At 36.7% G+C, this 17,437-nt stretch overlaps 2 protein-coding genes across 3 annotated transcripts; one reads left to right on the top strand and one right to left on the bottom strand.

Annotated features, from left to right (window-relative positions):
- Nucleotides 1-2,400: 2,400 nt before the first annotated feature.
- LOC105127748 (amino-acid permease BAT1 homolog) lies at nt 2,401-5,222 on the top strand. Its single transcript, XM_011029145.1, has 7 exons — nt 2,401-2,768; nt 2,864-3,043; nt 3,217-3,336; nt 3,546-3,737; nt 3,900-4,205; nt 4,282-4,464; nt 4,616-5,222. Exons 1-7 carry the CDS (start codon nt 2,658-2,660, stop codon nt 5,105-5,107), a joined length of 1,584 nt encoding a protein of 527 aa, XP_011027447.1. The 5' UTR covers nt 2,401-2,657; the 3' UTR covers nt 5,108-5,222.
- SECA2 (Preprotein translocase SecA family protein) lies at nt 5,220-17,066 on the bottom strand. 2 transcript variants are annotated; one of them, XM_011029147.1, is made up of 32 exons: nt 16,510-17,066; nt 16,276-16,410; nt 16,116-16,185; nt 15,939-16,003; nt 15,645-15,765; nt 15,200-15,291; nt 14,972-15,037; nt 14,718-14,782; nt 14,534-14,621; nt 14,309-14,374; nt 14,080-14,195; nt 13,665-13,755; nt 13,449-13,532; nt 13,247-13,339; nt 13,051-13,146; nt 12,736-12,821; nt 12,418-12,496; nt 12,174-12,287; nt 11,905-12,000; nt 11,769-11,832; nt 11,358-11,647; nt 10,926-10,981; nt 9,720-9,837; nt 9,537-9,617; nt 8,916-8,995; nt 8,248-8,302; nt 8,107-8,176; nt 7,797-7,986; nt 7,584-7,707; nt 6,482-6,556; nt 6,219-6,409; nt 5,220-5,689 (listed from the first exon to the last, which is right to left on the bottom strand). In XM_011029147.1, the coding sequence occupies exons 1-31, from the start codon at nt 16,690-16,692 to the stop codon at nt 6,245-6,247; spliced, it is 3,174 nt and encodes a 1,057-aa protein (XP_011027449.1). In that variant the 5' UTR covers nt 16,693-17,066; the 3' UTR covers nt 5,220-5,689; nt 6,219-6,244. The 2 variants fall into 2 exon arrangements, with proteins under 2 accessions (XP_011027449.1, XP_011027448.1); XM_011029146.1 differs by lacking the exon at nt 5,220-5,689 and having other exon boundaries at nt 6,039-6,409.
- Nucleotides 17,067-17,437: the final 371 nt, after the last annotated feature.

The following is a 17,437-nucleotide window of genomic DNA, read 5'->3' as shown; positions in this document are numbered from 1 at the left end:
TAGGATATGAGCCTCTTCCCTCAGTATGAAACCCTGACAGTCATTGCTCAGGGGTGAAGACTGCGATCTCTGGTGTGGTTTGGTTTTCTATGTATACAGTTTGCCCACAATCTTTTGTTTTTTAAGAATTACACTTGACCAATAGTCCAAGTAAAGGAAATGGTGTAAAAGCAGTGAAAACTTGTTTTTTAATCAACACACAAGTGCCTAGATACAATCTCGCATGTGATTTGGCCAATTAGTTGCAATGCTACCACATCTGTGCAGTGCACCAAAACGCATACATGTTTCCTTTTGAGCACTTAATGCATCAGTGACTTGGATATTGACACAAAACTCAAGACAGTAGAAAATTTTAGAGTTAGAAAGGGGAAGAGAGTGTTAATATTTGATCTAAGCTACCCCTGCTATTCTGATGCAAAGGAATTCCTTGAGAATATTCTCTAGTGAAACCTGGTTTCTTTCCCAGGAAGAGTAGCACCACTGAAGACATATTCTTGAACCCAAATATTATTTTCATTCCAGCGGTGAAAGAAAAGCTCTTACCATGACCATGACATCAAACATAACACTAATCCATTAAAGAAAGAATGTTACATCCTTGATCCAGCTACAGTGGAAACGAACCAATGATTTGTTTTTATGGACATATTGACTGAAACAGTGTTGACAGAATCAAAACAATTTCCCCTGAACAAGAGTTGACGTTTAACACAGAGGAGGAGGATATATATCTTCCACTTTTTGATTAATCTGGCATTTATGTCACAAAGAGTTCTTGAGATTCTGTAGGAGATGACCAATACTGCGGAAGTGTTTCAACAGTTAATCTCCGAGTTGCACTCAGCACTGAGATGAAAAACCGACTACCATCAATTTTGTATTCTTCGAGAGGATTCCTGTGCCCGAAACTTTTTACATTCACATGCCAGGGTTCTCAATCAGTTTAAGTCAATCAGAAAGACAATGAGAAATACATTGACAAAATCATACAAACCGCTGAGCTGAGCCTATTCATGTTTACAAGATGATCCCGCCAGAAATAGTCTAGAGTCTTCAGAAGAACTGTTCTCTGCATTCAATAGTGAAAAAATAAGGGAACTAAACACGGAATTCTATGAAGCCTGACAAAAAAAAAAAAGCACCCACATGAATCCTATATTCTACAAGTTGTTAGTGTGAGCGCCTACTGAATGTCTTGTTTTACAATTTAACAGGGCAACACACCTAGACGGATGATTTTACATGTGTTAGTTGTATGATTTTGTATTTGTTCTATAATAAAAGTAATTATTTTTCCTGATCACTCTTACAAGTAGGATGAACAACATGTCTACAATCCTACCCTTCACAGTTTAAGTTCATGTAATCCATCGAGTATAAATACTCAAAATCACTAATCTAGCCTACCTTCAGAAAAATTCTTAATGGTCATTAAACAGACATGTAAGGGCCCAAAATCATTCGAAGTTTTTTTTTTTTTTTCAATCATTATATATCTAGGTTATATATTTTCCAACTTGCAACTCAGCTAGGTGAGTTAAGTCCACAACTATAAATGGTATAATTTCTCAATTTTTTAATTGTAAATCTAACTTCAGACAGTTAGACCTTCCTCAAATCTAATTAAAACGAGTTTTTCTCTCTTTATTTCCCCGTTATCATAAATTATCTCTAGAAATTATATATAACTTCAACCAACATGTCTCTAGATATTATATATAACTTCAACCAACATGTTTGATAAATAAATAAAAAATAAGATTTTGATACAGTTCATCCTCCTACTAATTAATGTTTCATTGAGTCTTTTTATCATATCGCATTGTGTACCTATACAATAAATTTTTATTAAATATATAACAATCATCGCGACATGTGAAGAGAATTGTTGAAAATTTTACCCAGCACACGTCGTTAATTCAATGGTCAATCCTTAATTTTTTTTTTTTTAATGGCGTTAATTAAAGGAGAGTTGTTATTTAAAAAAGCAATTGCTATCCAAGGATACAATGAGACATTATATTAGTAGAGAGACTCAATGAAACATTTTCAAATAACAGAGGGACGATTATATCGAAATCCCGACAAAAAACAGTAATAAATTACGAGAGAAACTCAGTCTGTCAAAGAAAAGGCAAACGTATTAAATAATGGCGGCCATATTTTAAAAAAATAACAAAAAATCAATATTATTCTGCAGAAATGCTGACTGACTAAAAGTCTAAAACTGAGTTTTCCAGTGTATCTTGTTTTCAAAGTTAAGGGTGGACTTATAGCAGTACAGACAAGAGAGAAGTGGCGCCGAGAAGAAGGTAAGAGAGTTAAACAAGTCGTTCTTAAGAGTATCTTTGCTTTTGCCTTCACCAATATAATAGGATAGGTTCCCACATGGAATGACATTTGCGCTCCGTCATTGTTTCATCTTGCTGCTTACTAATATGATATTGTTATTCGTGGTCTTAGGATGCCTTCTGGTTACGACTATTTCAAAACAAACAAAGAACATGGAGACATGTATTCAAACTACAGCTACATATAACCTAATCCTTCATATAGCAAATTACAGTTTATGTCAAATAATATTAGAGTTTCAGCTCTAGCTAGCTCTTATCCCTGGCGAACAACCTGGTTATCGTTGCTAGCTAGTTTTCGTTATGGGTTCAGGAGTAGAGCATATTAGCATGGATCAAAAAGCTTTCGGAATTGATTCTGCAGAGAAGCGTCTCAATGAGCTCGGATACAAGCAAGAACTCAGAAGAGAAATGGTTGCGCATATTAATAATCTTCCCCTTTTTTTCTCTGTTTTTTTGACAACCTTGATGTGTGGATTCATATGTTTTTCATGGTTGGTCTCTTGCAGACATTTTTCAAGACTCTTGCGATTACATTTTCGAGCATGGCAGTTTTTATCGGGACACCTCTCTATGGGCCAAGCCTACGTTATGCAGGACCTGCAAGCTTGATATGGGGATGGGTTGTTGTCACTTTCTTCACTTGGTTTGTTGGGATTGCCATGGCTGAGATTTGCTCTTCTTTCCCTGTATACATCTTGATTTCTTATATCTATATATATAAATATTTTCATTTCTCACAGAGTGCCTTTGCCTCTATTTACACCGAGGAATTACACATCTATATTGTCCATCTATAAATAAAATTTGTCAATAATTTGTTCATTTTTCTCTCATGGACTTTTCTTAAAACATTAAACAGACCACGGGTTCGCTTTACTTTTGGGCGGCTCATTTGGCTGGACCCAAGTGGGGGCCATTTGCATCCTGGTGCTGCGCTTGGCTCGAGACCATTGGAGCCGTTTCTGGAATTGGTGCTCAGGTATGTATGTCTATATAAACATACACCATGCTTATTTTTGGTGAGGTCAATACAGTGTCTCTTCAATGAACTTGATATCGGCTGGTTGAATTATTTTCACTCTTTTGTATGAATGATGATGATGCATGATATGCAATGAACTTGCAAACGGATGCATTCTTAGAATTGTTCATGTTTTCGTTCCAAATATTTAATACCTAGCATTGCAGGCATATTCAGGAGCCCAAGCACTACAGATGATTATTTTTCTCGCCACAGGAAACAACAAGGGCGGAGGCTACTTCGCTTCAAGAGGTGTTTTCTTGTGTATGTATATGGGTTTCACTATCACATGGGCAGTACTCAACAGCTTCGCTTTACAAGTCATTGCATTCCTTGACATTATCTCGATATGGTGGCAGGTTAATTTGCTACCTCTCTAGTTATTCCTCCTCCTCCCTTCCAAAGGGTTCCGTACATAAACACTCTAGGGTCTTCAATTCATGCAATTTGCCCCCTCCTCCTAGGAAATTAAAGCAATCTTATTGAGTTCATTAGGACTGCTTGCTCATGAAAACGTGCAGGTGATTGGGGGTTTAGCAGTGATTGTAGTGCTTCCTTTGGTGGCACAACAAACACAATCTGCTTCTTTTGTGTTTACTCATTTCGAAACATCACCCGAGGCAACTGGAATAAGCAGTAAACCTTATGCGGTCATTCTATCTGTGCTGCTAAGCAACTACTGCCTATATGGCTACGACACAGCAGCTCATTTAACCGAAGAAACAAAAGGTGCTGATAGAACAGGCCCTGCTGCTATTCTTTCCAGTATCGGCATCATCTCAGTTATGGGATGGGCATATTACTTGGCTCTTACTTTCAGTATCCAGGTATGCTCTCTGTTAGGTTATTTTCCTACCAGAAAGATGGGTTTATGCTGATACGAGGCTTTTGATTTTACTGTAGGATTTTAACTATTTGTACGATGTGAACAACGAGACTGCTGGTGCGCTAGTTCCAGCACAGATAATCTATGATGCATTTCAAGGAAGGTACCATAATTCAACTGGAGCAGTAGTTTTTCTATGTATAATCTGGGGATCCTTCTTCTTCTGTGGGCTCTCAGTAACCGCAAGTGCTGCCAGAGTGGTAAGAGATTGAATCTCGTTCTCCTTTTCTAAAATGGGATTTGAAAATACATCTAGCAGCTATATTTCACTGTAACTTCTTCAGTTCCTAAAATTTTGTTGGTTTGACAAACAAGTATTTCTTCGGGTGGCACTCACACGATTCCTTTTAGGTCTATGCTCTATCAAGAGACAAGGGGATCCCATTTTCACCTATCTGGAGAAGAATTCACCCGAAGTACAAGGTTCCAACAAATGCTGTGTGGCTGTGTGCTACCATTAGCATTATTATTGGACTACCCATCCTGAAGCTTGATGTAGTTTTCACAGCCATTATATCGATAAGCACAATTGGCTGGGTTGGAGGCTATGCTGTACCAATATTTGCAAGGCTTGTCATGGCTGAGAAAAACTTCAAACCAGGGCCCTTTTATTTGGGTAGAGCCAGAAGGCCCATTTGCCTCGTAGCGTTCTTGTGGATATGTTACACTTGTTCTGCCTTCCTCTTGCCAACTCTCTACCCCATCCAGTGGAAAACTTTCAACTATGCACCATTGGCCGTTGGCATGTTTTTAACGCTGATAATGCTTTGGTGGGCGTTTGATGCTAGAAAATGGTTCAGGGGACCCGTAAGGAATATTGATTTACGAAATGGTCATAATTAAGGCTTGATGCTAAAGTCTTAAGGGACTTGTACATCCACATTATATCTTCCGATTGTGTTGGAGAAACAGCTCAGCGTCAATTTCTCCCAATGTTAACTTGTATTTGTTCGTCTAATGTCGAAAAATTTCACAATTTCAATAATATTTTTGTAAGGATACGACATGAACATGGATAACACTGATTAGCAGTAATGGAGCTGAATCAAAACTACAGGATTCGAGCCTCTTCGTTAAGTGTGGAACCCTGACAGTCATCACCTAGAGACAAAAGGGATGACGAATGCGATCTCTGGTGTGGTTTGGTATTCCATGCATACAATGCGCCCACAATCTTTTGTTTTTTCGGAATTACACATGACCAATAATCTTAAAAAGGAAACAGTGAAAATGCGGTATAAACTTCTTTTTTTATCAACACAAGCGCCTACATAAAATCTCGCATGCGATTTGCCCAATTACGTGGTATGTTACCGCTTCTGTACAGTGCACCGAAACGCATGCCTGTTTCATTTCGAGGGATAAGTTATCCCACCCAAGATTGATACATACATGTGGCAAGACATCATGCTGTAATCCCTCGCTCTGCCAGGAGAACAAAGAGCAGTTAATGCATCAGTGACTTGAATATTGACACAAAACTCAAGACAGTAGAAAATTTTAGAATTAGAAGGGGGAAGAGAGTGTTAATATTTGAAATAAGCTACCCCTGCTATTCTGATGCAAAGGAATTCCTTGAGAATATTCTTTAGTGAATCCTGATTTCTTTCCCAGAAAGAGTGGCACCACCGGGATGCACTTTTTTTTTTTTGGAAGAGAGCTTCATTGAGCTCGTCTCATCCAAAATAATACAACACTGAAGACTCTTAACATATTCTTGAACCCAAATATTATTTTCATTCCAGCGGTGAAAGAAAAGCTCTTACCATGACCATGACATCAAACATAACACTAATCCATTAAAGAAAGAATGTTACATCCTTGATCCAGCTACAGTGGAAACGAACCAATGATTTGTTTTTATGGACATATTGACTGAAACAGTGTTGACAGAATCAAAACAATTTCCCCTGAACAAGAGTTGACGTTTAACACAGAGGAGGAGGATATATACCTTCTGCTTTATGGTTAATCTGACATTCAAGATACAAAGAGTTCTTGAGATTCTGTAGGAGATGACCAATACTGCAGAAGTGTTTCAACAGTTAATCTCCGAGTTGCACTCAGCATTGAGATGAAAAACCGACAACCATCAATTTTGTATTCTTCAAGAGGATTCCTGTGCCCAAAACTTCTTACATTCACCTGCCAGGGTTCTCAATCAGTTTACATCATTCAGAAAGACAATGAGAAATACATTAACAAAATCATACAAACCGCTGAGCTGAGCCTATTCATGTTTACAAGATGATCCCGCCAGAAATAGTCTAGAGTCTTCAGAAGAACTGTTCTCTGTATTCAATAGTGAAAAAATAAGGGAACTAAACACGGAATTCTCCGAAGCCTGGCAAAAAAAAGAAAAAGCAGTGCTTCTGATGAAACACCAGTAAATCTTTATTATGAACAATTTTTCAATGTAATAATAATAAATCTTCAGGGTTTTTGACTAAAAAAGTTTGGCATCTCTCTGTTCTCAAGAAAACCATACTCCCTGAAACATCAGTAAATCTTTATTATGATCAATTTTTCAATGTAATATTAATAAATCTTCAGGGTTTTTGAATAAAAAAGTAAGGTATCTCTCTCAGTTCCCAAGAAAACCATACTCTATCCACACCCTTAATCAGAATTTGATTCCTTACCTTCTTGCTCTCATACGTCCACAACTGGAGATCAAAGTATTAACTATTTTCAATCCGTTTCCATTATTCTTTTCAATAATTTAGGAGACTGTTTTCTCACCTCAAACAGAGTAGTTTTGTAAAAGAGAGGGTTTGGGTGAGAGATTTAAAAGGGATTTGTCACCGTAAATTAGCTTCCACCAAAAAATGTGCCAAAAGCAATCAAGAAACCCGGGTAATGCAGCAGCAATTATTCTTATCTGAAAGTTACAAGTTTTTGGATTTGAACTCCCAAACACAATAGCTAAGGGTGGGGAACGACACGTGTGAACCAAAACACCAAATTTCATTAAAGCAAACTGATACCAGATGCTAGAGAAAATTCTAGGAAATATAAAAATTTGCACTTAAGGTCTCAAGTTCTTTGTTAATAATATTAACTCATCTTGATCCCATTTTCATTTGCAAACAAAGGGCTTTTTGGATATTGTTTTCATATCTTGTTACACAAAAACATCTTTTACCTATTTTAACAAACAGGTTTCTTTTAATGAAATTATCTCCAGAAAACTGTTACTGGAGAGAGAGCACAACATCTTTTCCAACCCAGAAACCAGTTTTCTGCCATTCAAAACAGCAATCAAACAGGACAGAGGTTTCTCATCCGCATGACGGAAGCACTTAAAAGAGGAGCTTACCTCAATTTCTTTGATATATGCATCATCATAACCGGATTCTTGTATAACATCCAAATATGAAGCAATTAAAAAATCTCCAAGGTATTTGCGAAGAAGATTGGTTGTTGTCCGGTAGCTCCCATTCCTACATTAAACTTATCAGTGGATCATAGAATTCAACATACTGAATTGGAAATAATGAAACTAAACAAGGCTTATTAAGATTGCACTGACTTAGTCAAATCATCAGAACAAATAGCAAGCCATCGTTTTAATGAAGAACTCTTCCTGCGGATTCCTCTGAAAGCATTTGGAGGCTTTGGCAAGTTTGGAAGGTGAAAACTGCTGATATTAATAGAACTTGATTCGTGTAGTTGTAAGAGAGATTTCAGAAAGGCTTCCTCGCTGATGCCTACAAATGGTTCTGGAGAAACTCCATATAAGAACGATATATCTTGAAATATAGTGGGCTGGGTTATAATTCTAAATTACTTACTGACAAAATTAGCTGAACATATTGAGCAAAGAAGGATACGAAACTAACCATGTAGTAGCTTTCCCCCAATAGTTATAAACTCCTTTAAGAGCTTACTCAGATTCCAGCTTCTTGGATGCTATAAATGAGGAACAATCAATAGAAGAAAGTTGTGATTAAAGGTAACATGTACAGGGAAATTGCAACTACCTTCAGCGGATCAGCATTGCCAAAGACAATTTCATCCACCACAGCTTGCATGTACCTAATTAGCAACTTTGTTTTAATGGAAACAGACAATTCGAAGTAGAATTCACAAAAATGAGTGTTCATGTGAGCTAAAATTTCAAAAAAAAAAATTGTGCATGTGAGCTCACAGATGCACAGAGCAAAAAAAAAATTAATCATGAGGCGAGAACCAACTAAAATAGCTACCACTCAGTGTTCAGGTTGGTATCAGGTCTTCCCATCTCAAATTTGGCCCTCACACAAATCTGGAGGATTGCAACATGAAAAGACATTATTCACTTTGTATTTTTTTCAACATTTCACTTTCATTCTGTTGACTATGCCATACAATCAACCACACAACACAGCACTATCTACTATCCTGAGAGGAATTTATTATTGCATGTTCATTGTTGAGGATCAAACCTGAATGGCATTAATGCCAGTTTGCAGATTGAATTAGAATTTCAACAGATAACAACCACAGCAATAAATTTTAACTTGTCTTCATTCGGACTGTGTGAAGCACAAAAGTATACCTTATAAAAGCAATGACAGCAATGCAAAAACAACCACAGAGCTCTCATGCATGGAAAATGCAAATAGCAGTCCAAATTACAAAATATGTTGAAAGTCAAAAGGGCACTCACTGGAATACATGTTGAGAACAACTTTCATCATCTCCGGTTAAAATCAATTGCCTAAGATCATATACATGTTTCCTTTGTACCTGATGAAAATAAGAAACAAATCAATAACAGTAGAGACCTATGCTATGACTCAATTGAATGTCTGACTTCATTGATCATCGGGATATTTCCTTTATTACTTGATGGAAAGCAATTAAAATTAGCTTCTAATAAATGAACTTTGCAGTGACTATCAACTACCCAATGCTTTCAATTATCTTTTTATGGTTTTGACTGTCTGTGATGAAATATTTAGATAATATTTACTAAAAATTTGCTAGCAAAGAGTTTAAATGGTTTCCATTCCATAAATAGGATTAACAGAATCTGCTGCATCTAGTTTAATACATGTTGTCCATGGAAGGTAAAAATTATTGCGGATAATACAATTATTCTTTCTTATCATCTTGAAAAAAAAAAATTCCTTATCAACATGAACTTAACATGAATGGGAACAGGTGGCTTCGTGTTGTTGATTGCCTTATGTCAAATGAGGGGATATAACAAGATCAATTATCCAGTCATTATGCAAGTGACAGCAGCAAGTGCTAAGATAAGGCAAATGTTATTCTCTATGCATACCTCTAATACTTCATCAAACTCAACTAGGCTCTTTCTTATGCCAAAGAAGTACTTCTCCGCATTGATTTGCAGGGATAAAAGCTATAAATTATTTCATTTCAAAGTTAGTAATAAAGTACTCGACCACTAGAACGACAGCATATAAAGAAAAAGAAAGTCTGTTCACATAAGCTAAATAATCACCTGATTTACAATTGCATCACCTTCAATCGGTATAGTCTCATCATCAGTAATCTTTGAGATAAGTCTCACAGCCCACTCTGTATCAAAATTAAATTTTTGAAACATTTCATCCTGCAAGCTGTGTCAAAAATGAATCAGCTCAATAATTAGCTAAAACACCTAACAGTAATGGATCATAAACATTTATTTGAAGCATACCAAACACACACTTTGCGATGCTACACCTCTACTCATTGACAATGTTATTGACAAAGTTCCATTATTGTTCAAAAAAGAAAATGATAAATACACTTCCCTCAACTTCAAGATAAGTCACCTATGATAAAATTTAGAGCAATGGACATTCTTGTCCACTAACAATCACATGATTCTCAAATAGGTCCCAGAAAAAAACAATTCCTAATCAAATCCTCATCCATCAAACATTTCCATATTAACCCCCACCATTAAAATTTATGACAAAACCATCACTTTAAGACAGATTAGTCCACCGGTTTTTAAGGAGAAGGTAATAGGGTAACGACTAATGGGGACCCAGTTGGGTTTTTTTCTTTTTTAGGATCCAATTGTGAATTGGGTGATGGTTGGGGGATAAATGTGTACTTTTCCCTAAAATATACAAGGCCGGTCTTTTGTTACATAGATGCTCCAGCAAAACAATTATTCAGATAAAAGCACCATTGGGGAAGCATAAAAGAAGAGCATCAGTACAGCGAGGGTAAGAAGACAGCGGACTATGAGAGGGCTGTAGAGTACTGTACAGGTCAAAATCCTCTATCTGTCCCACGTAGAATTAGTTTTCCAAGTTATTAGTTCTGCATGATGTCTTATCACCTAGAAATGCTTCAGATGGTACTGTCATAATGAGTTTCTAGAAAAGGTCCGATATCATATAGCACACGCCTTATTTAGATTGTGTTTGGTCAGTGTTCTAAGACAGAAGAGATAAATTTTGAAGAGACAAAATCATGTTTGATTGGAGAGACAGAAAAGCAGACATAAAATAAATTTGTCTCTAACAGGGGGACATGGCCCTATGTCCCAATTATTTGTCTCTTATGTCCCAAGACAATAACCAAATGCTTAGAATTTCATTTAGCAAAGTACTTGTTGCTCAAGACTTCATGACAGCACATTAGTACATTAAGAAACTATTCAGGAACAACAAATCAAGATAAAAAGGCTAACAAACAAGTATAGTGGTACCTGACCATAAACCGGGTAGAACCAGGATCCCCTTGCCTTCCTGCTCTTCCACGAAGCTAGTTTGACAAATGGAATCACAATCTTGAACTTATAACCATGTTTTGAAACTTAACAAATAACATGAAAACAACATATATATTGTCAATCAGAAGAAGTTGACTCTAATTCAGCTAGCCGAAACTAGACACTTCAATGGTGAGACAACAACTTGCATATAAAATGACCAGTATGCTAAATATGAGCACATTATGTATCCCCCTGGTAGAAAGTATGTTGGTTCTAGAAAACAAATTTTTCAGACAATAAATTCACATAGAGCATTTATATGTGGGAATAGCTTTTGTGACACAACTATATGATCCATCTTGCCAAAAATATTGGATAAATTTAGAATCCTTGCTTCTAATGGAACTGTAATTGCAGATAACTCACCTGATTATCAATTCTCCGAGACTCGTGCAAAGATGTTCCAATCACATGGAGGCCCCCAAGCCTTTTCACCTCAGACCCTTCATTGAAGCAGTGTACTTCACAATCCTTCAGCACTGACAGATAGGCAAGTGATATAGTTGGGCCTAAAGGGTACATCTCAGACTGCTCATTAGCAAGCTGCTGGAGCTCTTTTGCATCCATTGAATGGCTCATTTCCACAGAGTCTGATACAATCGATTTCGCCTCCTGATATGTCCAGCTCTTACCCTCACCTTTTCCGACATACTTGGCTAGAATAATTCACATTCAAAATCAGGACAGAGACACCAGATTACTTAATGCAAATCTCCATATAAAGCATACGGTGTATTAAACAAAGCAGAAAAAAAGCTTTCATGTAGAGTCACAAACCCATTAGTGCTGTCTTTGCTAGCAGAGCAGATGATATTGATCCAACCTTTATCTCTGACAATACCTACACCAAATAGAATGATTAAAACTTTTGAAAGGATTGCTCTAGTAACTTATAGTTACCACAAGAAATCACCTTTTGTGAAAATATCTCGTGGTCAATTTCTGCATTAAGAGCTTCTTGTGTAAGAAAAGGGAGCACCCTGTTCTCTATAATTTCTTTTGCAAGCATCTACATATACAGAGACCAGAGATATGGTGAACGATGTCATTCACTGGAATCAAAAGACACTCCAACCAAGAAATCCAAGTCTTGCAAAGTTACCCAAAAACATTGTGTCGGTAAAATTTTTGCCCAAGTATCATCAGGTAAAAAAGAGACAGGCATCCAGCACACACACTTACTTTTGGATTTCCTCCCAGAATTATATCAGTGCCTCTGCCAGCCATATTTGTAGAAATGGTTATGGCATGTTTTCGTCCTGCTTGAGCAACAATTTCAGCTTCCCTTGTGGCATACTGATGGACAAAATTATGAAACAAACTGGTGAAAAAATTACACTGAAACAAATGACATAACACAAGCATGTAACTGGCATGGAAAACTGTGCATCACTTATGCAGCATTTGGTGGTCAAATTTATCAAACCTTTGGTCGAGCATTCAGAACATTGTGGGGGATTCTCCATTCCTTAAGCAAATCAGACAGATATTCAGAATTCTCAACACTGCATCAAGAAAGAACTGGGCCAAACTCATGAAACTGTTTACATCTAAACAATAAAATTGAAGTGCACAGCCCTTTTCAGATATGTTTCCTCTTCTATTTTATTGTTTCTGGATTTAAAGAAAAAAGAAAAAAGAAAATTACAGTTAATTGTTTCTGGATTTAAAGAAAAAAGAAAATTACAGTTGTATGTAAAAAGACAATAGAAGGAGTTGTTTGTGTTTTTTGTTGATGATTTACCTAGTGGTTCCAACTAAAACAGGACGGCCCTGCCTGAACATATACTCGACTTCTTGCCGAACATACTCCCATTTCCCACGAGCAGACTAATAGAATTCACAAACAAAAGGCATGATTAAGTATAAAGATGCACAACAATAACAACAAAGCCTCAATCCCAAACTAGTTGGTGTTGAAAGAAATAAATAAAATAAGAAGTTTCAATTCTTATGAAGTTGTTGTGTATCAAAAGAAAATGAAGAAGTTTCAATTCTTATGAAGTTGTTGTTTATCAAAAGAAAATGAATTTGAGATATTTAAAAAAAAAACAACTACCGCAAAAGCTTGTATGGGTAAATCTTTACGGATATTTGGTAGGTTTGTTGGCACTTCAATAACTGGCACCTGGAACATTTTCAAAAACTCCTTCTCCTGCAATGATGTAATGGAAATTTTCAAAATTGCATTCATAACTAATAAGTTAAAAACAATCATATAGCTTTGAGCGTGACCCATATATAACTATGCTTACTTCAGTTTTTGCAGTCCCAGTCATTCCTGAAAGCTTTGGGTAGAGCTTAAACAGTGATTGATATGTGATTTGTGCAACAACAACTGAATCAGCCTACGAAAGTGTTGAAAAACCGCAACTTTCAATTGGATAAAAAGAACATGTTTTATGTAATTATTGCATATTGAACTTCAGTTAACAGTTTCCAAACATCCAGTTCTACCTGGATCTTCAGACCTTCCTTAGCCTCAACAGCCTGGTGAATACCTTCAGACCATCTCCTTTTCTCTTCAACTCTTCCTGTCAACTGCACAAATTTTATAGTTCTTCTATCTGATTACCATATTTAAGTCTTCAAATTGCACTGGTGTATCAACAGTAACAGTTACTCGTTCTTCTACGTAAGAAAATCATACAATATCAAACTTTGAATAAATACCTCATTGATTATGAGAGCCTTCCCGTTCCTAACAATATATTGAACATCCCGTCGATAGAACTCTTTAGCCTTTAAAGCATTCATCACAAATCTGCAATATTTTGCTTAGTGATAAGTTGAAAGAGGAAATGAAATAGCATTGACCTGATATGCCATTCTCCAGGCAAAGAGCCATAGAAATAAACCAAGAGGGTAGACACACTCAACCCATTGAAAGAATTAATGAATACAAACTGAACAAAAGAAAGCGATTTGAAATAGTTGAAACAAATATTTCCAGAAACCACAATATGGGTCTGTAAGTTCTTGTGAAGGGGCTGGTACGAGAAAAGATATTTTAAGGAAAAAAATGAGAGAATAATAGCATTTTCACCTCATATCCATTAAAAAAGCCAATAAAAACATCCATATTCACCTAGCCCAGGGATCATTCTCATCCCACAGATCTTTTGTTTCAAGAGCCATCTCAGCAAGTAATATTCCTTCCTCTGTCAACTCCACTGAATTGTCTTTAAGCTCCACAGAGTAATGCTGTTGACAGAATTGAAAAGTAAAGCGTATGACTTTTCAACTATAGATGATGGTTCACATATAAAATAACTGTATGTGGTCTATAATTCAGCATGATTGCAGACTAGACTCACGATGCCTCGAATAAGTAACTCAGCTACTTTAGCAGCAACTGGATATCGTGCAGCATCCTTATTAGCCTGTCATAGACAGAGAAGAGGTAATAGCCTATAAAAAAATAAAATAAAAATAAACACTATTTCTAACATTGTAGATCCTTTTTGTGATGCTAAACAGTTAGTACATTACTGATTTTGAGATTTGCTGGCTATACTTTTAGGAGAGCTAGGCATAATCACCTCACCACTTATTAACAATGGATTTCTTCCTTCATCAATGAGGACTGAATCAACTTCATCAACTATTGCAAAATGAAAAGGCTTTGGCCTGTATAACCACAGTTGAATGGTATAGTTCAATTTTAAAAAAAAAAAACACAATGATAATGTAAAAATGAACTTTGGATGATCTCTTGATATATACCATCTCATCACAAGTTGTTCACTGTTTCCCGCAAGGTTATCTCGTAGATAATCAAAACCAAGTTCCTGAGTGCATTCAGAATGACAATTATCATTAGAAAGAAGATAAAGTCTTGGAAAGAGGGGCATCAATCACCAGCCAACTCCACCGGGACAATGAAACAAAAAATTCAAGTAGCCACCACAGTTGTGAGAAAACAAATGGACTACTAGCAACATTCATTAAGGAACAACAGGAAATCAGGATTGACTTACTGAATTGTTGGTGTAAGTTATATCACACCTGTAATTGGATCTCCTCTCTTTAGATGCCATCCCCTTCTGCATATGCAAACAACTACAGCTTAAAGCTGTAACAACTTGCAGTCTAGGTATATGAATAGTTGTTTAATTTTGATTCTCTTATAAGATATCCTCTGGAATCAGCCCCAGGTAATCGCAATTGCGTAGAACATGTTAAAATCTTAGGGGACATATTTAAACCTGAATAAGACCAACTGAAAGGCCCAAGAAACGATGAACACGACCCATCCACTCAGCATCACGTTGAGCCAGATAATCATTCACAGTTACCACTGCCAAGGGAGAAAAGCAAACTCATACATCTAGCAAAAGAAATCCACAAATAACTTGTTCAACTGCTGCCCTTAAGCAATTTCCGTTTCAGTACGATCACAGCTTCATAACTGCAGTAAAATACAGTTCAAGCCTCATGGTGATTAGTCATGGAAGATCACTCCTGAACATGACTTTTTATTTTTAATTATACTTTGATTATCCTTTACCAACAAGCATCTCAGTCATAGCCTCAAAAACTCGCAACTAAATTTTAAACCCAATTTTAAAATGCTAGGAAGATAGCTAAGCATATCTTGCAATTGGAATAAAACAGATATCTATCTTTTGGAACTCGGGATATAAAACATACCATGGACACCCTCGCCAGTCAATGCATTGAGATATGCTGCTAGTGTGGAAACCAATGTTTTCCCTTCCCCTGTTTTCATCTCAGCAATTGATCCATCATGAAGCACGGCGCCACCAATAATCTAGCATTGCAAATCACAACGTAAGTAAACATGACAACCTGATTTCAATAAATACATTGTGTTCCATAGCACAATTATACATGATAACCTATTATAAGCAAGCATATGCTTATGCATGGATTCAAGCATGCATGCGTGCATGTATAAGGGTGATAGAGAGTGTAATCGAAAACCTGCACGTCAAAATGGCGCATCCCAAGTTTCCTCGTTGCAGCTTCACGAACCACAGCAAAGGCCTCTGTAAAATAAATGACATGGAAAAATAATACATATTCTAACTCTCATCTGACATTCTCTAACAAGTGTAATTTATAAATTCAGATAAGAAAAGGAGTTCTGTAGCAGCAGACCAGCTTGAATATCTGCTAGTGTCTCCCCTTGTCGCAACCTTCTCCTAAACTCCACGGTTTTAGCACTCAACTACCATAAAAGAAAAAACGGCCCATTACCCAAAATGACCCAAAACACCATATTTTAACACTTAGAATGCTAATTAATAAACTCGCAAACCTGATCATCAGAGAGCTTTTGTATCTTAGACTCAAGAGCATTGACAGCCTCCACTAAACGATAATAATCCTTCACAATCCAGTAGTTCAAGCTCGTAAAATCAGTCACTCTCTTCTTCAAACTGCCCAAATTCTCCTAAAATATTGCAAAACGTGATTAGCAAATACACACAATCGTTGTAACAAACTCAGGTAATCCTTTTATCGAACATGTGGTGGGCAAAGCAAAAGGAACCTTGAGAGAAACATTAATAGCAGTGCTACTGCGGATAACAAGACGTCTTTGAAGCCTTGGAAAAGAGAGGGTTAAGGAGAAAGGAAGAGTGGGGATGGGTTTGGTGTAGTAGAGAGCCATTTGTTTGTAAGGTGGTTTAGATGGGAGAAATGGAGGGTTTAAGACAGCGGGAACGGGGGCCATGTGAGGTTTTTCCTCTTTCGGTTTGTGTGTCTTTCGGTGCGTGCGTGCGCGTTGAGGGGGGCCTTAGAGATTCGCCGGTGTGTTGCTGCTTCGAGTTCTTTCGTTGGTTTTTGCGTTGTAGCCAGGAGCCAAGCAGCAAATAATTTGGGCGGCCACTTATCTTTTAGCCCCTGATAATTTTTCAAGTTTCCACTTCACAACCTTTATAATTCAAATGTTTCTATTGTCCGTCCTAATGATTTCAAGAAATTCTAATCTGACACTTTGTTGTTAACATAATGTTGGGAAGATGGATCTTTAGCAGAAGATAATTTGTATGGAAAGAAATTAACAGGAACGTGGGGGTTCTCTTGCGTGAAATACAGGGGAAACTGGACGAAGAAGAACCAGGAGGGGAGAATTTTCTTGGGAACTGGAAAAATAAAAAAACAACGACTTATAAAGAAAAATGGCGTTTGTCTTACAAAAGCAATTTATTTTTTCTAGCTTTTTTTTTAAGAATTTTTTTTTAAACAAAAAGCGACAAAAATAATTCATAGCACATTATCTCCGACAGTGTACTTTTCACAAGTTCGCATGGCTCACATTCATTTCTCTACAGTGATTTAACATGTTTTTACATGATTCTTGGTATATCTCTAATTATTTTATCATATGTATATTCTATTATTCATATGGGATTTTCGAATGAATTTATGAAGCATATATCAAGTTTTTTTTTGTCACGCTTTTCTCATATAAATCA

Source organism: Populus euphratica, unplaced genomic scaffold (genome assembly GCF_000495115.2).
Source record: "Populus euphratica unplaced genomic scaffold, PopEup_1.0 scaffold93.1, whole genome shotgun sequence".
Taxonomy (NCBI): domain Eukaryota; kingdom Viridiplantae; phylum Streptophyta; class Magnoliopsida; order Malpighiales; family Salicaceae; genus Populus; species Populus euphratica.
Note: the sequence above shows the minus strand (reverse complement) of the source record. Positions and strands in the feature narration are given on the sequence as shown.

Bases quoted from the DNA above. Each gene is read 5' to 3' on its own strand.
- LOC105127748 (XM_011029145.1), top strand. From the start codon at position 2,658: ATGGGTTCAGGAGTAGAGCATATTAGCATGGATCAAAAAGCTTTCGGA. The intron at 2,769-2,863 runs GTTGCGCATATT...GGTCTCTTGCAG, and splicing joins AAGAACTCAGAAGAGAAATG to ACATTTTTCAAGACTCTTGC. The intron at 4,206-4,281 runs GTATGCTCTCTG...ATTTTACTGTAG, and splicing joins CTCTTACTTTCAGTATCCAG to GATTTTAACTATTTGTACGA.
- SECA2 (XM_011029147.1), bottom strand. From the start codon at position 16,692: ATGGCCCCCGTTCCCGCTGTCTTAAACCCTCCATTTCTCCCATCTAAA. The intron at 12,497-12,735 runs GTAAATCATCAA...TTCTTGATGCAG, and splicing joins GTTTTAGTTGGAACCACTAG to TGTTGAGAATTCTGAATATC. The intron at 7,708-7,796 runs GTCAGTGCAATC...AGTTTAATGTAG, and splicing joins TGTTCTGATGATTTGACTAA to GAATGGGAGCTACCGGACAA.